Here is a 24,087-nt window from a genome sequence, read left to right as displayed (position 1 = left end):
ATGTGTTAGAGCAGTTGCATTTTCTTTTCCATCTTCTAATTTTTTAACTATCTTACCAGTAATGCCAGATAATATAGGTGAAGAACTTACTTTTTTACTACTTAATTGTTTTAAAACAAAACCTTTTACAGCTTGTTTGAAAGGGGAAACTTCACTGATGTCCTTACTCGCAGAACTTTTTATAGTATGTAAATCTTCCTTTTGAGATACATTTTCTATATTTAATTTCGAAACATCTGTGGAAATGCTTTTCTCAGATTCATCTATATTACTTGATTGAGAAAACTCTTCATCTGAATCAGTAGATTCAAGCTTCACATTATTTAAACTACTGTGTAAAAGACACTGTTTTCCTTCAAAACAATTATTGCAGTTTCCTTGAATAGGATACTTGTTATCCTCATAAGGTTTTTGATCCTGTGACATGTTTCATGCATCAGTTAAAATCATAAATGGGGACAGAAGTTTGTACATTGCAGAAAACTGAGCATCTGAAAATAAAGTACAGAAAATAAAATAGGTCCAAAGTAAACAAAATACATGATGCATAAATATAATTCAGGCGATAGGACATGAAATACAAGATCTTTTTGTGATACAAACACAGAAGCGAAAAACAAACGTGGAAATCATAAACAGGTATTTTAATTTACTTATTTACACATCATTAGTATAAATGTGTTTTGTAGACGACTTGGATAAACGTCGAAATTTAAAAATACGTTGCTTTATGTTTACAACTCAGAAGGAGTTTTTTTTTTTTTTTAACTTTTTTTAACTCTAAATTTTAAAGAAAAAATAGGAAAGTGACACATCTTCGTCTTACCTTTCACAGTTTCAAAGATTTCATTTAAATATTTTCCAATGGGCGATTGAATTACTTATACCTTAAAAATTATATCTGACGTCAACATTTTAATGGAACATTTTCCTGGTAGAATTTCTGTTCCGTTTGAACTGTTGACACATTTTACACAATTTGTAACTCGTTCTTCGTTTCACGGGTGAGATAACACGACAAAACCTCCACTATTATCGACACAAATATTTTATCACGACAATGAAGTCTTTTATTTACATTTTCTTGCATACAGAAACCATAATTCTTTACATTTACAGCAAAACAATTTTTGGGATCTCAACTTTTAGCAGACGAAAATGCCGCGGAACGAAATATAAAATATTTACTAAAAACAGCACGATTTTTTTTTTTCGAACATATCTTTAAGTTTACTTACTGCATTTTTGAAACGCAGTTATGATTCAGAGAAAAATTATTACTTTTGCTTAGATTTATTGGTTTATTTGTTATTTCGGATCAACATCAGAAAAATACACTTGCACTTTAACTGCAGTCGTTATAGCAGACGCTTTTTGAACCTTTGAAATTGGCCGAATTTTGCAAATTCTATTCATAAAGGAATTCAATTTTGAATTATGGACGAGAAAAAGAACGTGAATATAAAGTTCAAATCGGTATGTGTTCATTTACAAAAAATATTTTTTTGTCATGCCATTGTTTTATGTTTTGTTTTGTTTTTTTGTATAATAAGCAGCGTAAGCTAATACTATTTTGTAAGTAAATAATCGCATTGACTGTGTACTGTTTTAGAAATCCGATATGTTTGTTCATACATTTCTTTGAATAAGCCCGAAATATTTTCTAAAGTTGTGTGATTTTTTTTTCTAATGACGTTAATCAGCTTAACCTTTAATGTAATTTGAATTTTCAAATTCCTTAAACCTTAATCTACCGAACGCTTTTCACATGTTTTTCATTGAAAAATAGGCTCATTGTAGTCTCAAAACATGCCTACATTATTTTATGCACTGTGAACACTGCTTTTATATATATATATATTTCTTTCTAGTGCTGAAGTCTGTTAATAAGAACTTGGCATGATATTCAATTTTTATACAAATACAAATACAAAAGTGACGACCAGCAACAGGCTCTGGGCTCAGCTAGGCTGGTCCTAGTCAATTTACAATCCCCAGTGAAGATCAATGGCCCTCTTAAAACTATCTACTTCCTTGCTCATTACCACCTCTTCCGGTAAGCTGTTCCAAGGTTCCATTACCCTACTAAAATAATAATTTTTCCTAATATCCATGTTAGCCTGAGACTTAAATAACTTAAAACAATGACCCCTTGTCCTGTTTTCAGTGCTAAACTTTAGCCCGTAACATCTTTCATTTTAATAAATTTAAACAACTGAATAATGTCCCCTCGATCTCTTCTTTGCTCGAGACTGTACATTTTTAACCTTCTAAGCCTGGAATCGTAGTCTAAATGAGAAAGTTCATTTGTTAGCCTTGTTGCCCGCCTTTGAAGCCTTTCCAATACATTAATATCTTTCTTAAGATAAGGAGACCAAAACTGAACAGCATACTCCAAATGAGGTCTTACCAAACTTCTATATAAGGGCAGAAGAATTTCTTTAGATTTGTTTGAAATAGATCTATTGATAAACCCAAGCATCTTATTACCTCTCCAAGGCTTACCAAGGCATCTTATACCTTGTATTATATTTTGTAAAACCTGAACAAGGAACTGATAAAAATTCTAAGTAATAAAAAAAACCACATCATGATGCATCCTACCATCGCAATGTAACATTGGCGATGCATCAGGATCAGGGGTGGCTCGTCGCTATGGGCAGGGTGGGCCTGGCCCACCCCAAAAAATTGTAATTAATAAAATACATTATTAACAAAAATATCGTTTTGTGTTTCAGTTTAAAAAAGCAAAAAGTAAGGCGAACAACAGATTTCAAACATTTAGCCCCCCCTCCCAATATTTCTAAATATAACCAGAAAGTTTTTAAATCCCATTAATTTTAGCGCTGTGCACAGCTTTGAGAACTGCGGGCTCGCTCGAAGCTGCCCCCGAAACTAAGAGCCACGCCTCTGCCCTTAGCCAATCGCAATGACTGAATCGGAAAGCGAAAAACGGCGGGTGATAACACCAGAAGGAATTCATTGCAACTCTAGGGTGGGCAAATTTCGCCTAGCCCGAACGAGCAGTAGCCGTTTGGAGGGAAGAGTAGAGGTCAGCGGGGAAGAGTCTAGCAACGTTGCTCAATAGAATAACATGTAAAAGGGCAGAGAATCGGCTGCCCCCTGCCCATGTGTCAGGGAAAACCTTTTATCATACCGTTCTGGTTCCGCTTCTGTTTTTTCTTCCTCTTCAACAGCTATTACTATATATTTATAAGGCATGGAGACTGCCCATTTCATGAGATTCCGTGCATTTGTTTTACAATTCATACACAATTTTTTTGGTTATTTGTTTGTTTTTGAGGTTAGAGGTGGTTATTCTCAAAATTTCTGTGTAAGGACTTTCTTTTCGAATAGTAGAGCAGCCCAGTTGGTCTGACGCACCGGCAAAAAAAAAAAAAAAAAAAAAAAATTGGCTGGTTCTCAGATTTTTTGGTCGTCCGCGCAAAAAATAAAAAAAAAGAAAGAAAACTCCATAATACCTAATGATAATATTATCCAACATTTAATCTTTTACGTCAGTTTTGAGATTAATTTTCATAATTTTCTATTATTTCTCAGCAGCTTTTTTTTTTTACTTATGTCCATTTTTTTTACCATAGTTACTTCTTGTCTTAGCATTTAAATATTTGTGTAACAGTTATTTAATAGAGTTTTATTTATATATTTACTTATTCATTTATTATTATTATTACTTAGTGAAAAAGGAAAAGGGGAAAAACTTCAGCTGCTCGTTTTTTTTTTCACTAGTTTTTAACGGTTTGCGAACATTTTTTTTTTACAAGTTAAAAGGGGAAAAAAAAAACAGAACAGGTCCGCGTGAATTTTTTTGAAAAGCTTTTGCTGGCCCGCATGTCAAAAAAAGTCGAGATACATAGTAGAAATTACATTGCTATTTTTGATCAGATCGCAGTTATATTGGTACGTACCTTAGCTTTTTTTTATCATATAGGTATAATTTTGCCATTAATTAAAATATCCTTTCAAGCTATTGTGCCCATAACTAGTCGATTAAGTATTTTGTTAAGGGTACATGTGTGACCGTGATTAATTTTTCAGCCACTCTTACTCAAAACTATTTTTTTAATAATGATGATAAAACAAAAGTTAAATTTGAAAGTCGATAAGTAAAAAATGCAGCAATAGAAAGATTCTGTTTATTTCTTTTATGTTATTTATTTATTTTTGTTGTTGTTCAGAGGGACCTTTTAGACGCGATTTGTCAGTTATCCATGTTCTAGTTTTAAGGTTGCTTTGAATTGTTAAGTCAAGATTCTTATACTGTAATTAAAGTATTTTTTTAACTATTGTTGAATACCTTTTTATGCCTGTCCTGAAAATAATTTAATTCACCTACAAGACCTTCTTTGCGGGAGGTGTTTTTAGTGGTAAGGAACGCAAATATTTTTCAATTTCGAAAACTTTTCTTTTCTTTTTTTTTTATTCTTGCGTGAACGGTTACCTTCTAGAAGTAACCATAAACAATGGCCGATCTAAAATTCAATTATTTTACTCATAAATGAAAAAAAAAGCCTTGTTCAAGGAAATAACAAAAAAAGAAAGAAAAACTTTTAATATTTAAAACATGAGGTCATTTTAATATCAAAGTAGTAATTTTGTTAGTTGTGCAAATAATCAGCTATTTTAATGATTAGTGGGAATATAATATTAAGCTCTCTTAATTAAAGTACGGCTTAATTAGTAGTTTCAAATGCATGTTAAAAAAATAGTATTTAGTAGATTTGAGGATATACTGACAATTTATAATTTTGGTACAATGCCTATTATTGATGTATTTCTTGCCCCCCCCCCCCCCCCATCAGTTATTTTCACCTCAGAAATAATGACATTGATAAGGTCTGTCACGGAGGTGGGGATCTTTCCATTAATATAGGCCGAATTGATACATTTTTCATGGGAAATTATTTTTTCTTCGTTGCTACAATCTGCACATGTTAAGCATATGAAAACAAGTTCAATTCTTTTTTTACATTAATTTACATCCCTAAAATTCAAGTTCACGGAAGTGAGAAGTCAGAATAACCATACCAATTTTTTGAAGCAAAATCTATCTTTTTGTTTTCCGACAAAAATCTCACAACTTCAACTATGGCTGAAAATAAACAAGGGGACTCCCTTGTATGGAAAATAAAATTTAATGTCATTACTGCCACTTGTTAATGAGGAATGGCATTTTGTGTTTAAGTAACAGATGTGAGAATTTATTGTGTGACATGACCCCTTGTCCTACTAAAACGAACTAAAAAACAATATTAAAAAATTAAATATACTTAAACAATTAGTATTTGAGACACTTGTGAAAGGAACAATAAATAAAAAGTATATACTTTTAATTAAACAAGTTATTAAGCAACAAAAACAGTCACATAAGGTGTGTGGCATGCCATGGAGGTGAGAATTCACATGTTGTGAACCAAACATTTTCTAAAATAAAAAATATTATTAAAAAAATTTTGGCAGATTTAAATAGATATATTTTTGATGAAATTAAAAATCATTGTTAAGTGAATTGTTCCCTAAAGTTTTTACTGTAAAAGCCATGTGACAGAAAAGTTACACTTTTTGAAGAATGAGCGGGCCCACCCACTAAATTAAGGCACGAGCCGCCACTGATCAGGATGCAGAAATTTCTACATCACCCAGCCCTATTACATGCATTTTAATACAAATAAACATAATTTGCTTGGAAAACATGGCAAACACCAATGCAAACGAGTCAACAAATAACAATCTCTGGTGTCCCTTGTTAACAACACACTTTCGTTACAGTCATGGAAGGAAAATATTTTAACTTATTTTATTTTTCAAGCATGTTATGTTGTATAGTTATGTTTAAACCTCTGCTGACACAAGTTTTATTTTTAAGGCTAAAGGTGATGGCAATGGTCAAGTTTTGAATATTGTTATAACTGAGTTTAGTGACAAGTTCTTCATCATTCTGACAAGCTGTGGAAAAATTGGTAGCTTAGTAAGTATTTTTCGACTTAATAAAAGTAAATGAAGATGTAAATGCATACAAAATCATAGTTCGCTGAAAAAAGTCTTCGCTCAAAAAAAAATCAAATGTGCTTAATTTTTTTGTACAGAAAGTACAGTAAACTCTGTAAAGTTGACCACCTTTGAAAGTTAACTCTTACTAAGTTGCTCTTGTCAGGTAAGAAACAGCACATATTTTTGTTGTCACTCTCCATAAGTTGACCACTAAAGTACAACATCACAAGTGGTCAACTTACGCAGGTTTCACTGTAGTACTATTTTATTATCTAACACAGGAGCAATATTTTGGCTACACTTATTTAGTAGGAGTACCCCCCCCCCCCCTTCCACAGACAGATTTTTAACACATTAGTCTATGCCAGGGCTCTCCAACCTATGGCCGGCGAACAGATTTTGTCCGACCCACGTCTCGTTGGAAACATAATTAAGATATTATTTTTAATTACAAATAACTATAAAATCTTTTTACCATTAATTTAAACCTTTTTTTAATCATTTTTTACTGTTAACTGCGGGTGCAGCGCCCATCTCTCTTTTTGCTCTTTCCGAGAACAAATCCCTTTTCTCCGCGCCACATTCTCCCGTTAGTCCCCTGGCATGGGCCATTTCTTGGCTACAATGAAAGCATGTGCTCCATTTTACAGTTCTCTACCAGAAAAAGACTTTAAGAACTTGAAAATTGATGCTATAGCTATGTTTTCTCTTTTTGCACCCACTTACTAGTGTGGTGTTTTCAAAATTGAAATATATTGAATCTAAGTATAGATCTTCTTGATCAGAAAATCACTCTTAATGATCGAAACTACAAATTTTGCCCCTGAATGGAATGTAATTTAAACCGGTAAACAAATGCAATCTTCCCATTAATTTTTCAACTTAACCAACATGTGTAAAGCTTTAAAAAAAAATTTTAAAGCTTTACACATGTTGTGTTCTCATTTATTTCCAAGTCTTTAATTGTCATTAATTCAGTAAAATAAATTTGTAGTACATTGCAATAATTTTGTCTTGTATCACTCCCTCATCAGACTTTTTAAAAAAAACTCCACTTTATTTTGCGACCAACAATACTTTTTATTTCAGTGTCCTGAACTATTCTAAATTGTACAATACTCCCTATTGTTATATTATTAGAGATTTACAGGCACTTAAAAATTTAATTTAGCTTACAGCAAATATGCGTAAGGAAACATAGCAACATAGAAGTAAGCCCATAAATTTTCAAAAGCTACCACTGAGCGCTTAGTTAAAAAAAGAAATATATATACAGTGGAGCATCAAAAATCCGCACAAATTGGGAGAAGTGGTTGTGCGAATTTTTGATTTTGCAGATTTCAGGTCACTAAAGAAATAGGTGGGAGTTGTACCTTTAAATTGAAAAAATAAAATCAACAAGGAATAAAAATATAATAGTTACAGTTATTTACATTATTTAATATATACAAGTTTACAAATCATTAGCTATTTACATTTTGAAAACATTTCAGAAATTGTAGCTTGTTTCATATTTTTTGATAGTTTAAGCTTAAGTTTTTTTTGTATGCTGTACAGCATTAGGAGTTTTGCTCCGACACAATATCTTGTTGTTTTAAAAATTCCAGGTAGTGTTCTCCTACCTGCACACCCTCTGAGATTAGAATTTTTTTAGATTCTGCCTCTCCTTCATCATCATTTAAAAAATTAAGTTTTGGGGAAAATCAAAGCTGATTTTGGATGTTGGTGGATTTTTGATGCTCCACTGTATATACTAGAAGACCCAACAGACGTTGTTCTGTTTAAATTTTGTAAATTGAAAAATTGAAAAATTTCAATACACTATCAAGTGTCTGAACCTTTTTGTTGAAAAAAATTAGTAAAAAGAAAATGTTTTAAGCTGTTGGGTGTCTGAATGTGTGTATTTATTACAACTTGATTTGTCTAATGCCCACTGAGCAATTGTTTTATTAACAATTTTTTCTCGCGTACTTGAAAGATCTTCATAGATTGTATGATTTGTTCCTTCTGCCATACTCAAAGAATGAAAATCGTCCTCAGATATTAAGTGTAAAAAACTAACTTCCCATCTAAAACAAACGGCAAATCCCGCTGCAACATCCCCCATGTAAAAAAGAATAAAACAATCGAAAGGATATTATTTTTAAAAAATGGTAAAGGTAAAACAGTTATCTGAATAAGCGAAAATCACTCATTCTCCCTAAACCCCCCCCCCCCCCCACCCGGATGTAAAATAAACACATTCTTCAGCTAAAATGACTAACACTCTTTCAAAACCAACAACAATTCTTCGCAATTTAAAATATTTCGCCAAATAAACAAAAAATACAATAAATTACATTAACAGTGGCTTTAAAATGCAAACAAATAATCTCCCAAATCTATTTTTTATGGCCTAATTCGCCAAGCTACCACGTTACTGTAATCCAGCCGATCAGTGAGCGAAGCACACTCCGACCGATGAGCGGTCCGATCTTTTGAACGAATCTTGCTCTCTCGCTGAGCATTTGTCTCACAATATTTTCTTGTGTACTTAAGTAATCTTCATATATTGGGGGATATCTCGATAATTCGGAATCTGGCACGGTCGTCCCATTTTTGGCATAAATAATTTAATTTTGGTAACCCTGCTGATTTATAGTAACCCTATGTGAATAGATGTTTCCGATCTCTTTGATTTGATTTGCAAAGAAACATATCTCTCGCGCAGACGTTGGAGCCAAAAATTGATGCGAATGAAGAAGGAGCGCCAAATTCCCAATTATCGAAATATCCTCATATATTGCCTAATTTGTTCTTTCTGCCAAAGATAAAAATCTTCCACTGCACTGATCTTTTGGATACAGAACTACCCTGTAGTAATTTATCTGGAGGAAAATAAAGTTTGCTTCGTCTTTAAATTCCACCGTCTTTTCCTTTAATAATGTACTGAGAGGCACGTAGCTAGGATTTTGTTAAGGGGGGGGGTCCAAGGTTGTACGAACTTTAAAAATGGAAGCATGCTAAATCAGAAGCATTAACTGTTAATTGTATAAATTGATACTATTCCAATCAAAACTACAATTAATAAGTATGATAATTAGATTAATTAAGTAATGATGTAATATAAATATGATAATTAAAGCTTTGCAATATATTTGCTTTCAAAAAAAAAAAAAAAACGCTCATATTTATTTTAACTACATTATCAACTGTCTAACTCAATAAATGCTCCATAATTCTCCACTCCTGACTGTTTCGAATTGGATTTTGGACTGCATTTAATGGTTCTATGGATGAAAATATCGCCAAGGCTCATTTAAGAAAAGCTCGAAATATTTCTTAATTCATTTAAATTTTTAGAATTCATTCAACGATAAGAAATGGAATGATACTTCTAATCTTCATCTTTTTTTTAATAATATTTTCATATAAAAGCTTAGGAAAACATTATTAAAGCTGTTCAAACAACTAAAACACATAGAAAGTGTCGTTGCTCGTTAATAAGTATTTTCTTGTGATGTATTGCTAAAATAGATATCTAAGGATCAGTTATGGTATTTACGATGAATTAAGTTAAACAATAAAATTTCTTTGTCAAAATTTTGAAGAAAATTTGAATGATAATTTGTTTATAAATACTATTTTTTAGGCCATCAAACATATATAACATTTTTCTTGGACATTTTCTATTTTAGGAGTTTCGCATGCAGAGTCATTTAAGCGTGATAAGAGGAAGTATTACTTTTAGAACTTAGGAAAATGAATAAATACACTTACGAACACATTGTATATACATAGTATTTTTATGTATCGTCTTTACCCCTCTTCAGGAAAACAAATGAACAGAACTATGGATTTGATTTAGTTTATTAAGCTGATTCAAAACAACTTCTGTGCAAAATGTTCCATTCTAAATTTAAAATTTCAATTTAAACAACAACTGTATGGAAATGACCGATAGTAACAGTAATGAATCATCACAACAAAATTTGACACTCTCAACCTAGTTATTTTACTAACAATATGGAAATATAAAAATTTTAAATTTCTACATTTGGCGGTAGTCCTCCGATTTCGAACCTTTAGGAGGTAATCTTTGCCCTATTTGTGATAATACGGCAGCACCAAAATTAGATATACTGTAAAAAGCTAATCATATTTCGGTGACAAATATAAAAGGTTTATAGGTAGTTTGAAGACTCAATTAGCAAACATTTTGCTCTAAGTTTTCAAATGTTATAGTCTAAATGTTTAAAAGAAGACAAATCTCTTGTAAAAACTCTATGAAAAGTTGTAAATTAAAAATCTAGATATGATTTAAATTGATATTTTGAAATTATATAACAACTAGAAAATCGCCCGTCAAGATATGATGAATAAAATTGATTCCACATTTGAACGAAGAAATTGCCTGTTTCGTGACATTTTGGTAGTTGATATTTTAAACCCTAACTCCAGTGGATTAACCCTAAGCTTCAGTAGATAACGTTCATTGTTGACCACTTTTTCGTTTCTTTAGTGCCCTGAAATGACAGTCTCACCAGTAAAACAGCTAAGTTACTGGATCCAGTTCAGCCTTGTTACAATAAAGCCTTTCCCTGCATTTTAGACATTACCAAAACATGTTATCAAATTATCATGGCGTGGAGCGAGTTTCATTGTCGATGAGGTCAAGAGCGTTACTCGATCATTGGCTGTTATATATATGAGGATAAGAACAACAACTTTTATTCTTGCATTCGGAGTCTACTGTGCTTTTTAACCATGAATGTAGAGATACTTATTAAATAATTCTTAAATACAAAGAAGTCAGTAAATAACTATCAAAAAATTTGCTAAATGAAGCATATGCACGAATATTATATAGTATTTTATTCGAAAAATGGAACTAGAACATAGAAGAAAATATATATTTTCAGTTAAACTAATTAATAACTTTTCCTTTTGACCTCGTGAACACAATTCAGTTAGTATTTTAAAATAATGATTTAAAATTATTTCATTGTGAAATATATATGTATCTTTAAAATTATACATCTTTACACATGTGTTAATCATTCAAAACTTAAAACTAAAAAAATCAAACGCATCCAAACTTTTTTTTTTAATTCAATTTCTTTGTTTTTTTAAACTTAGATATCACTGAAATCAATTTGTTATATTAGTATTAACCTTTATTTATTCATCTTTTTTTTACTACCTCCAAATACATAATTTTTTTTTCCTTTTTTATAAATCATATATAAAAACGCAAGAGATAAAACATTCGCAAAAATTCTAGTTCTTTTCGATACATTTTTGCTCAGAAAGAGTGAAAGAAAAAAAAATCTGTTACCTTGTGATGAAAATGAACTAATATTCAGAACGAATTTCCTGACATTAGTTTCATGGTTGTAGAAAGGCATTTACAACTTTTCTTAGAGTTTTTACAAGAGATTTGTCTTCTTTTAAACCTTTAGATTATAACATCTGATGACTTAGAGCAAAATGTTTGCTAATTGAGACTTCAAACTACCTCTAAACCTTTTATATTTGTCACCGAAAGATGATTAGCTTTTTACAGTATATCTAATTTGGGATCTAATTTTAGTGCTGCCGTATTATCACAAATAGGGCAAATATTACCTCCAAAGAAAAAAGGTAGAAATTTAAAATTTTTATATTTCCGTATTGTTAGTAAAATAACTAGGTTTAGAGTATTAGATGAATGCTAAAAGTTGCAAGCTTCCGGGACACAATGATATAAGTAATTCATCATTGTTACGAATGAAAATTATAAATGAAATAAATTGAATTGATTGGTTAAAAAATGAAATGATATTCGATGCTATTTTTGTCTGAATAAATTTTTAAATAATTGAGAAACGCATAAATGAGAATGCATAAAATTGCTCCTATTGTTAAAAAAAAGAAAAAACACATTAAAAAAAAATGCAATACAACTTACCCAGTGGGGGTTGGCTAATTTTTTCTTATGTGTTTATGATTTTGCTCCTGATTTTTCTTTTTAACTTCGGAGGAAAACATTCGTGCAACCGACCCATACCAATGGCAGCGATAGAGAAAGTGAATGTGCGACCTAACCGAGTTCTGCACTATCCACGGCTCTAGGAGCCTTAGGCACCTTCTAAAAAGACAGTGCTATATTACAAGGGCGTCTGACCCCACTGTCGCTTTCCTCTTTGTATGACCTTCCCGCAGAAACATTCCTACAAATTTCCTGTCTCCGACATTTTCATCATTGATGACTCTCATCAAGCTTTCGTTAACAATAAATGTTTGCTTACGAGCTGCCGGCGATTTCCTTGCGAGGAGGGGCACTACGATAATGTCTCCTTTTTCGGATAGCTGCTGGCGATTTTCTTGCGAGACAGGGGACGCAGGGGACTAAGATAAAATGTCTCCATTGGACAGATCTGCGACGCGTACCACGGGTTGAAGACTTCTGTCGCTCCTCCCCTCCCCCCCCACTCCCAGAGGTTCTGTTGTTCTGAACTAAACTGAAGGTGAGAAAGTTGTCGCTTAATGAAAATATTTAGGACAAAAGAATTTTTTTTATTTATTTATTTTCTTTTTTTTTTTGAAAATTCTGTTCATGTTAGTGCAGGGGGACAGTGACCTATCAGGAAGGGGGGGGTCCGGACCCCCTGGACCCCCCCCCCTTGGCTACGTCCCTGGTACTAATTAGTTTTATAATCCTTAAAGTATTCTTGACATTGGTGCCAAAACTCAGATGGATTTGAGCTGAGAAACAAATGTTGCTAGGTTCGGTACTTTCTGATCATTTGGTTAGTGAAAGAAACCCAAATTCTTCCAGTACTGAACTTTAAAATATTATATCACTGGACATAAAATCGTCGCTTTCAAGAAATGAAGGCTTCACTCTCTCTCTCTCTCTACGTATCTATTCTCAATTGACAAGTCACAGTAGGAAATTTCATTACAAAAAGCAGAGCTGGCTTTCTTATTGTCCTTTGGCAATGGGTTAAATATTTATTTCAGTTCTCGCTCAACAATAGGTTAAAATAAATATTAATCATTTGGGAGCTATAACAATCCAGTGTTTAAATTAATTAATTAATTAACAAAAAAGTTTCCGATTCGATCCATCGCGCTTCGAAACCATGCTTGCCACAACTTAATTACACACAAAAAATTTGATCAAAATCGGTCCAGCCGTTTAAAAGCCTTATTGTGACAAACATCAGCACAGAAGATTTTTATATATTAAGATATATATACCTATATATATATATATATATATATATATATATATATATATATATATACATAAACGTCAATAGAACAGGCAAGGTTACAACACAGATAAATGGCAGAGATGAAGCCAGTACTCTTCAGCAGTGGAAACTTCATCCTATGGTCGAAAGACCAAAAATTTTAATACTAAAACTAATAATAGGATGTCGAATTCCGAAAAAGTCAACATTCATGAATACATTGGGCAAAAGCTCCACATGTGAAAAATGAATGCAGATTTTTGGAATTAGGACCTAAAACTAAGCACTGGGGTTTCGTCTCAGACATTAGAAACCAAGACTATCAATAATGTCCCTCCAACGTACCGCCAGCAAAAATCAAAAGTCTTACCTATGTGTCCGGGTGTAAAAGTAAAATTCGTGTCCATCGGGGTCATTTTCAATGTGGTCCACGAGTGAAAAAGGTTGGAGACCCCTGGTCTATGCCATGAACCCCCCTCGCAGGCACCCCTGTATTAAAATAGGTGGCTTGTTTAAGTGCCTGTATTGCAGGGTTCGTGATTTTTTTATTTCAATCAGATGTTTTTGATTTAAATCAGATTAACATTTTTTTTTTTTAATCTTCAAAGATTTGTAGACATTAATTACTTTACATTTATTAACATAATATATTTCATACAGTAGATGAATCAATTCAGCTTGCTTTTTAAATTAAGGTAACTTCTGTAACATTCAATAAATTTTATAAAGATTTGCAAATATGTTATAATGCTCAAATAAGATGTGATTTTGTTTCATGCTTTGCTTAAAGATGAGGTTTCCATCATCACATTCGTTTTTAGTGTAAAGTAATTTATTGAACAATTACTTTTCTTAACTACATTAGTCACGGTGTATATGAAAAACTGCAAATTTTTATTTTGTACTAAACTGTAATTTTGGAGTAAAAGTAACATTGCAAAATGTAAAAAATCTGTTACTCACGCAAAAAAGGATTTATGTAGTTTTGCCTGTTGAAGTTAAGACAGTATAATGCAGTGTAGTTAAATTTAGAGCAATACATTGTAAAAATGCAAAATTGTTTTTATAAAAATAAAATCAACTGATTTTAACGAATGATTTTTTAAAAATTGATTCAAATCTCAATTGATTTAAATCAATAATAATTATTATTATTTTTAAATCACTTGATGTATCAATGGTTCTAGTCAAGGTGCAGGTTCTAGTTAGGGGTTAAGATATCGAGGGGCCCTAGGCCAAATACTTTTTTTGGGGCCCCCTGTATTCAAACTTCATAACTTTAACCATTGGCTAAATCAATGTAGACTAAAGTAGTTTCAGCCATTTGGGGGCCCCTGAGTATTGTAGGCCCTAGGCCATGACCTGGTTGGTCTACTCAGTAATCAGGCCCTGGTTCTAGTCATTAGTCAGGCCCATAAAAGCAAAATTTTTTTTTAAAGTTTGAGTTACTTACTTTCTCTCCAGATAAGATCTGACATGGGCAGGTAAACAGCAGTATCTGCAAAAATTAATTTTCAAGATATTTGATGAAATGTGTTGGATGCAATACTAACAATAGGAAAGTTTGGGAATCAGACTTTTTTTTTTTCTCGCCTTTTTTTCAGTGGAAACTAAATAAACAAACTTGTACGCTAAAGATAAAGTACAATCAATGACAAAGATGCAAAAAAATGAAAAATTTGCCGTTACTGCCCTTTACTTGCTCATGGCAGAGATGTAGCAGCACACATTCATAATTTTAGATGATGGAAATTTGAAATTTAAAACTGCCCTAGGTTTTAAAACCAAGGTATTTTTCAAATCATGTGCTACCTCCTCAGAGCCAAGTATGAAAATATATTGATTTGTAGCCACAAAATACTTGTACATGTATTTTATGTTATTTGTGCCAAATAACATTTATTTGTTCATATACCATAATGTTATGTCCGTAGATATCTTCTAGATAGAGGTTGGCTTAAATTTTATTGATAAGTGTTGAAGAAGCCACTTTTTCATTTTTTAAAAACTTTTTGTTGTGCATATTGATTTTAAATACAGTTCATTCTTTAAAAAAATTCTGTGTATGTAGATAAAAGCCTTTTTTGATTAACAGTTAGGGACTGTTGAACATACCATTGTTCAAGTATTTCGTTGTGCACAAAAATGTGGGTAAGATTAAAAAATTTAAGCTGTTTTATCTAATTTTAATTTTTTCCCTCTCCGACATGTAAAAATTTTTGGAAAAGAAATTTTCTTAGGAAGATAAAATAATCTTTCTCTGAATAAACTAAGAATGGTACATGTTACCTATCAATTGGTTCCCACTTTCCTGGTGTAATGATGCAGTAACAATGCATCTGAAAAACTTTCATGCAAAAGTTCTATTGTAGTTAGCCTATCCTTAAACTTTACAGTAAAATATTTTCCAAAATTTTTATTTATTATTGTTATTTTATTTCATTGTAATTAAAATATATTTAAGTGCAATTTTGGTTATTTTTTAAATAGATTCAGGTGTTTTCTGAAACAACTATTTCTGAAGAATCAACTAGCATTATAAATTCTAAAGCATTGTTTGGAAAAGATGAGGTATGTAGTAGGTTTTGATTGTTGCATATATTGAGATCATCAGTTTATTTAAAATTTATTCTTTGATTTCTTCTCCGTTTGAAGCACAAGAATTTACTACTTCGGGCACAAATTAGTTTTCTAGAGTTCATGTGAAATTTTGCAATGGTACTTAATACACTCCTAAAAAGTGAATTGCAACATCAAGAAAGAATAAGCACAGTGCCATGAAAATTGCAGGAGCGGTAGTGGTGAGAAGGATATGCAAATGATTAAAAAAGAGACAGAAATGATTAAAAATTAACCTCTTTATTCAGTATATAATGTGCCCACCACACATAGTTATATATCAGGTGAGGTAGGCTATCAATGAGTTCATTGATGGTTCTTGAGGTAACATTAGCCAAGCCACATTCACTGCTGTGTGTAGATCATTGCAATGTTTTGTGCCACTGGTCTTCGGTTCATGTCACATCCAAAGAGATTCCACAGGTGTTTGATGCGATTTGGCTTTGGATAGGCTGTGGGCGATTGAAAGATAGTAAATCTAATTAGGCTGCTACACTTTGCTGTGTAACATGCGATCTGGCATTGTTTTACTGTAATACTGTGTTGGGACTGCCTGTAACAAGAGAAAAAAAACAGGTTCTGCAACTTATGTGATGTAGGGTTCCACTATCAAGCTACTGTTAATTTGTACCTGGGGCATCCTGTGATCAAGCATTTTACCAGTCTAAACCCCAATACCTGGTGCAGTTACGTGCAAGGATACCAGCCACATAAAATCTTCAAAATTTCCCCCAGATCCCCCACCCCACTCGCAATCATTACAGAACTTCCCGAGTTTCGTTTTCAGGGCTTCAATTTTGTAAAAATTTCTGGAGGAAAGTCCCAAACACTCACCTTCTAACGGCATCGAAGATAGCCTAAAATTGTGTTTTTGGAACTTCAATTTCGAAAAGTGTCGGGGTTTCTAAAAAAATGACAAAAATTGCATTTTAACACTACAAATTCGTAAAATTTAAGGGTGAGAACCTCTGAATCTTTTGCTCGAACATCATTGAAGATAGCTAAAAATGTAATTCTTAGGATTTCAATTCAACAAAATATTTCCAGAGGTCAGTTGCAGGACTCCTAACTTCATTGAAGATTGTCTGCAAGTGTTTTTTCTTAATCTTCATTTTCGAAACTTTAGAAGAAAGAGGTACCCAATTCAAAAAATCGATCGAGGACAGTCCGTGAAACACATTCCCCTCCCTTAACGTCCACAGATATGGTCTGTAATCATGTTTTTCAATATCAAAAATTTTCCTTAAAAGGGACCCTCGAACTTTCCACCCAAGATCACCAAAGATCTTACAAAACAGCATTTTTACAACTGCAACTCTGAAAATTTTTCAGAGGAGAACTCACTAGACTCCCTGATTTCTACATGCTCATATTCAAATTTTGACCCCAACCCCTTTCTAAGTCGGTAGTTTTATTAGCTCTTTATATATTGTATCTTTCTTGTATAAACGTTCAGAAATCTATTTTCCTTACCAAATTTCATAAAAATCTATTACTGGCCACCACTTTTTTTTCTCATTTTACATGAAATGACACTAGTGTCTACAAATTTCTTTGTGCATATGTTTGTATTTTTTCCCCTTTATAGTTTGAAAATGTCTTTTTTCTGCAGCCAGAAATCCATGCATTTGCTCGAAGTCTTGTTGAAAACTTGAATTTCACCAAGCCAGTTGTATTTGGGTTTTCTTTAAAAGATTATACAATGTCTGCTTTTACGGACATTAAGAACTTAATTTTTGAAACGATGAAGAAATTGTGAATTAAGCTTCATTTTTATACTTTTGTATTTTTATGCAATAAAATTGTTTTAATATGTTTTTGAGGTTGCTTCCTAATGTCACAATTCATTTATTTCAGTTCAGTGAATAGACAATCCAGGATCCACCAGTTTGCTTTTGAAAATTTTCGTTATTTTTTGCAGTACAATTAATTACATTTATAATGACCTGGTACATATTCTTTATTTTGTCCTAGATAACGTGTCTTAATAATCACAGACCCCGAAGAGTTCCTATTTTTCCTACTTTTTAGAGCTCTCTCCTTATTTTCCTACTTTTTCCTTTTTTTCCCTACTTTTTCTTTCTTTAGTATAGCACTTCTAATTGTGCATTGATTCTTATTTTTACAATGCCGCATCTATAATTTTCTGCATGTTTCAATTTTGAAAAGCAAAAGAATGATGCGTTTATGGCAATGCGGCATTCTGCACATTTTCTTTAAAAAAATTTTAACAGACTCTTACTCTTTTCTGGGTGCGGCAATTATACCGATGCGGCGTATCTACTGTCAGTTAATTTAGTCAGGACTCTTAACAAAAGGAGGGGGGAGAATGATATATGCAGGCATTTGATGCCAGGTGCTCCCCCCTCACTCACAATTTCGTAAACAATTTCCGATTGAATATTTTTCTTGTATGGTGAGGATTGAGAGAAACTTCATGCCTTCCCTTTTATGCACAGAGAAACATTTGAAACTGATCTTTGTCTTTGACAAAAATGTTATGTTTACCATCATGTTTTTTTTTTCCATGATAAAAATGTTGGAACAAGAAGGGTGTAGAAATCATCAAATCAATAAAACAATATTCGTTTTTATTGCTTGATTTTTTTTAAGTAGCAATTTTAAGGCAATTGTTTGAACAATTCAAAAAATTTGAACAGACAATGGGGGAATTTCAAACTTTTTAATATAAGAAACCAATAACCCTAAACATTAAACTATTTTTTTTTTATACCAAACAATTGAAAAAATTGTGTAGATTTTGAATATATTCTTAATTTTTGGCTTCAACAAATAGGAAAAAAGTTGTTAGTAAATATCAATTAGAAAATCTCTCCTAGACTTAACATTGACACAAGTCATAGATAAATATGACCAAATTAAAATGAGATTATAATTCAAAGTGCAAATGTTTTTACTGTGAAACCATTATTTTTGGGACGATTTGTTTTTATTTTCATTCTAAAATTTTAATTATTTATATTATTGTTTTATGTTATTTTTTCGCAATGGAAATGCGAAATTGCAAATAATAAAAATGATGATAATAATAATGCGAAATTTGAAAATAATAATGCGTTTTTTAATAGAAAGAGAGAGTTGCAAACGATTTTAGTTTTACCCAGCTGCATTTCCCAGCTTTAAATAAGAGAAGAAAAATTATATAATGCAAAATTTCCCTCCCAAACAATGTCGAGATATAAAATACTTTTAAGAAATGAAAATGAGAAAGATGGGTAACGTAACCATGGGAACACAAAATAAAATGGTTAACAACTTGAATAGAGATGAGATTTTTTTAAATTGATTTAAAAAGTCTTATAACTTTTTTTCCTTTGGAAATAGAAGCTTAGTTTTTCGACCATAGATCGAGATAGATCTGGAGAAAAAAATGTCGCTTTTTCCAATGGGGTTAAAAAGAAAACTGTGGGATTGTTCCTTCACTTTCTATTGATATACTTAAAGAAGGAAGTTGTACCTAAATTTCAGTTAAGCCTAAAAAAAATAAAGATAAAAACGCAAATAACTCCCGCCACAATTAAGTTAGAGCATTGAAACAAATTACGCAGAATGCGGAAAATTCTGTCCTTTCCAACGATATGTAATATTAATATGTGCAAGTAATTTTTCACCCTCATATTCGGAAATTTATAGGAGAATTGGGCCTAAATTGAAATGAAAAAAAAACTACTAGTCGATTTTTTTTTCCCCGGATTGCTCTGCAAACCTTTCCGGGACTAAAAGAAAGATACTGCGAAAATTTCAGCGAAATCGGCCGGGTAGTTCTCAAGATTTGTGCGTTCCCACAAACAGACTTTTGAGATGACAGTTATTCATTTTATTTATATTTGTTTATTTATTTACTTTTCAAGTTTTTGGCAAGGAGGGGGGATAATACAATCCGAGGTGCTTTACTTTTACTCCAAAAGAAAGCGCTGCAAACTTTATATATATATATATATATATATATATATATATATATATATATATATATATTGTGAAATGTATTAATTGTAATCTGCCTTTTATTTTTAAAAATGGTGAAAGAATTAATATATTAGCTGCTTTTCCATTGTTTAAAGATGCTGCTACTTTATTTTTCTTTTTATTAATTTTATTTTCGAATCAATTTCATCAGATTATTATTTATATTTATTTATTTTGAATGGGAGAATTTTTTTGTCCTAGAAATCAGTTTTACCCGATCACGTTTTATGCAACTAGTTCGTTCTGAAAGATTTACTGTGATACAAATCCCTGAGCCACAGATATTGCGTAAATTACTCAAACAATTGTATGTATGTGTAAGTGTTTGATGTACAGTCATTCTGTAGTTCACTTCTTTTTCCTCAATATTTTACCGTAATTTAGTTCCTTAATGTGAGGGAAAAAATCAATGTTATCTCGTGCTCTGGAAGTAGTGTTATGTACGGGAAGTTTGGGAATTTTCTGGCGTTAGGGTGAGAGCACCTGCAATTTGGCCCTTCGTGTTAGACCAAAAATGTGCTTCTTTAGAAAGCTGTGTTTGAAGAGGGCTGCCTATAAAAAAAAAATAAGACCAATGAAACATCACTCAGGTTATAAAAAATGTTTTTTTTTTTAGAAAACTAGCTGACCTATGCAAAGCATTCGTGCTCCATGGAAGTAATTCAGAAACCAATTTTTTACGTACTTTTATGAATAACAGCAAATTAAATATGATTTGTTTGTTCATTTTTCGTTGATAGCGGGGAAAAGCTCTTTAAAAATGATGCCTTACTTTTGAAGTTTGATGGAAGTATTAAGGAAGTTTTGGCATACCCACAAAAACACCTTCGAGATACTGCGGTATACCGTGATAAAATATCGGTCTTTTTTTTTTTTTTTTTTGATTTAAAAGCAACATCCCAACTGTGTTTTAAAATCCTGTCCATTATACAAATACAAAAGTGACGACCAGCAACAGGCTCTGGGCCCAGCTAGACTGGTCCTAGTCAATTTACAATCCCCAGTGAAGATCAATGGCCTTCTTAAAACTATCTACTCCCTTGCTCATTACCACCTCTTCCGGTAAACTATTCCAAGGTTCCACTACCCTGCTAAAATAATAATTTTTCCTAACATCCATGTTAGCCTGAGATTTAAATAGCTTAAAACAATGACCCCTTGTCCTGTTTTCAGTGCTAAACTTCAGCCCCGTAACATCTTTCATTTTAATAAATTTAAACAACTGAATCATGTCCCCTCGGTCTCTTCTTTGCTCAAGACTGAACATTTTTAGCCTTCTAAGCCTGGAATCATAGTCTAAGTGAGAAAGTCCATTTATTTGCCTTCGATTAAAAAATATAATGGGCGGGGGATTTAGATCAGGATTCAGGGTCCAGGTAAATTAGTCACACAGAAACTATATCTTCTGAACCGTAGGAGGATTAATCCAATGATACTAGCGTTATTAGCTGGACGCTTTAGCCAACTGAGCTACTGGTTCTCCATCTGTGGATATTGTACGCTAAAGCAATGCGTAAAAAATCTAGAAAATAAATTGAAATTGACGCATCTACTTTGTTGCAATATTTTTAATAAGTTAAACTGCAATTTACCGTGTTAAAATCAGTGTCTTGTTTACTGATTTTAATAAAAACAGAATTATAGCCCTGAATCCTGTAAAAAGTTTAGATAATATACTAAAAGAAATTTAATTGAAGTAACAAATTAAAAATTCTTTTTATGCGATGCATAAAATGTAATCGAGCACAATTCAGAGTAATTGAGATAAGTTTTGGAATGAATTTACTTAGCCCATTAAATAGTAATTATTTCTCTGTACAAAGGTTTTTTCCTTAGTGATTTCAGAAGTGCAAAGAAAACCGATGTAAGGCTAGTTAGTTGCACTATTAACGTAACTTTTAGCAATTCGAACTTTTTAAGCAACTGGTAATTAAACTCATTTTTGTAACAAGAAAAAATATACTCCTCAAATTGTAGGTCGCATGATATGTTCAGTTAAAGTACCAAATAGTATTATAAAGATTTGTTTATGTGATGCATGAAATTTAATAAAGCAAAAATGAAGGTAATTGAGAGGACTTTCATTATTTTACTGAACCGTTTAAAATTATTTTTTCTGTACATATGTTTTTTCCTTAACGCCGCCTTAAGTGCGAGGAAAACAAATGTGCGGACTTTTTATTCTTCCTTATTTTTTAGCAATTTAAACTCTTTGAACTAATGTTGATTTAAGCTCCTTTTTTTTTAACTCGAGGGGAAAAGGTACTAATATGATTGAAAGTCATGTGACAAATTCAGTTAAAGTACGAAAAGTTAACATAGAGAATTTTTTACGTGCTGCATAAATAGAAATAAATAACAAATAAGTGTACTTGAGAGAACTTTTAATTCACTTTGCCCTTAAAATAACCATTTCTCTGTATATGTGTTTCTTCGTTATCAATTTGTGAAGGGCGAGAAGAATCAATGTTCGGCTACTTTGTTGTTGCATTTTTGATTGTAATTCTGCTGAAGAAAATTAGCCATTAAAAGATATTTTTCTGCACATGGGTATTCGAACTTATGATTTTTGCGTTATTAGCATGTCGTGCTAGGGTCATTCCAATTAAATCCACAAATGGGCCATACCTCACCATTTTTGATTTTGATGAAATTTAGTTGGTAATATGTACCAATCTTCTGTATCCCCAAACTGTTTTTTTTTTTTTCTTGAAATAATTTTGTTCCTGAGAAATAGCTATTTTTTTGCTCTGCGGATGAGTGAAATTCTTCATTTTTGATCCTTTTTCTAAAAGCTCTAGTAAATTTATTTAAATTAGTAGGAAGATCAAACACGGCTTATTTTAATGGTGAAAGAATGAACTTTTATTTGAAACTAGTTTTACCCGCACGGCTTTGCCCGTAATAGAAAAATTAAAAGGTCTTTTGGTTCGCATGTATAGTTACAAATGTATGGTGAATTTTCTCGCCAATTGTCTTGTACCCATGTTACGGTTCCACGTTATGATAATTTCGTATCTCGCCAATAGGCTTGTGCCCATGTTACGGGTTCCACGTTATGATAATTTCGTAAATTACTCGTCCATCTTATAATATTTTTGTTCTTAAAATTGTAATAGAAAAAGAACCACATCGAATTTCCAAAAAATCGCTTCGGGGTGCACACTCCCATGCTACAAACTAACTTTGTGCCAAATTTCATGAAAAAACGGCCGAACGGTCTAGGCGCTATGCGCGTCACAGACATCCTACAGACATCCTCCGAACAGAGAGACTTTCAGCTTTATTATTAGTAAAGATGTAAAAAGAAACGATTTAAGTTAAGCCTAATTAGAATTTTGTCCTTGTCAAATCATGGTTGGAAAAGTGCCGTTTTTGCCATTTCGAGCCTAAAAAAGCCGATGAGGGACTTACAGTAGGAATGTTTTTTTTTCTATTGTAGTTATGCATACTAGAACCACCGAAAAAAATAGGTTGATACTAGTGGTAGAATCCATGTCAATTCAACAAGGGCTGTAACACGATGGTCTCGGATTTTTTTTTTTTTTTTTTTTTTTTTTGAATTTAACATCTGTTAAAATGCATAAAATCGAAGAAATGCTGTTTTGTTTTCCTCAAAAAAATTCCTAGGCCGAGATACAGGCCGCCAAAGATGGCAGTCCTGTCATGATTTCTCACTTGGCATTTTCGTTAAAATCTTTAAAGTAAATTCTCTCAGGAATGGTAGAACATATGTTGTTGCGGTTTGTTTTATTTAAAAGGATATTTTTTCTTGTTTAAAAAAATATGCAATATTTTGAAATATGTGCTTTAGGGTTTTTTTTTTTTTTTTTTTTTTTTTTGCACAGTCTTTTGAAAAAAAAGTTTAAAATAATGTTTTTGATTTTTCTCAAATATGTCAATTTCTAAAATTTTAATTTTTTTTTCATTTTATTAGTACCACTGAGCACTACGTTCCCTGAAAAAGAGAGCTTCCGCTTTTTCGTTTAACATATTTTAGAGGCATTTGGAAAAAAAATGAAAGTTTTTAAGGAACTCTTTACGTATTGCAGACCTGTAAATTAAAAAAAAAAAAAAAATCCGCAACAAGTGGCCAGAAAACACTTTTAATTAAGCTATATAGCGAAATTTTCATTTTGAGTCGCCATTTTATTCAAGATATGAAATTTAGTGAGAACATTTAGCTTAACGATTCTTTCGGCGCTACGCTGAAAGGTTGAGTGGGGAAGTACAGCGAATCGACTGGAGA

General features: G+C 32.1%; 1 protein-coding gene across 1 annotated transcript; it reads left to right on the top strand.

Moving 5' to 3' along the window:
• Window positions 1–1,358: 1,358 nt before the first annotated feature.
• LOC129226594 (proteasome assembly chaperone 3-like) lies at window positions 1,359–17,666 on the top strand. Its single transcript, XM_054861218.1, has 4 exons — window positions 1,359–1,476; window positions 5,888–5,989; window positions 15,723–15,803; window positions 17,464–17,666. Exons 1-4 carry the CDS (start codon window positions 1,438–1,440, stop codon window positions 17,608–17,610), a joined length of 369 nt encoding a protein of 122 aa, XP_054717193.1. The 5' UTR covers window positions 1,359–1,437; the 3' UTR covers window positions 17,611–17,666.
• The last annotated feature ends 6,421 nt before the right edge of the window (window positions 17,667–24,087 follow it).

The sequence above is a fragment of the Uloborus diversus genome, chromosome 7 (genome assembly GCF_026930045.1).
Source record: "Uloborus diversus isolate 005 chromosome 7, Udiv.v.3.1, whole genome shotgun sequence".
Taxonomy (NCBI): Eukaryota; Metazoa; Arthropoda; class Arachnida; order Araneae; family Uloboridae; genus Uloborus; species Uloborus diversus.
The sequence above is the reverse complement of the archived record's forward strand: the minus strand, read 5'-3'. Positions and strand labels throughout refer to the sequence as shown.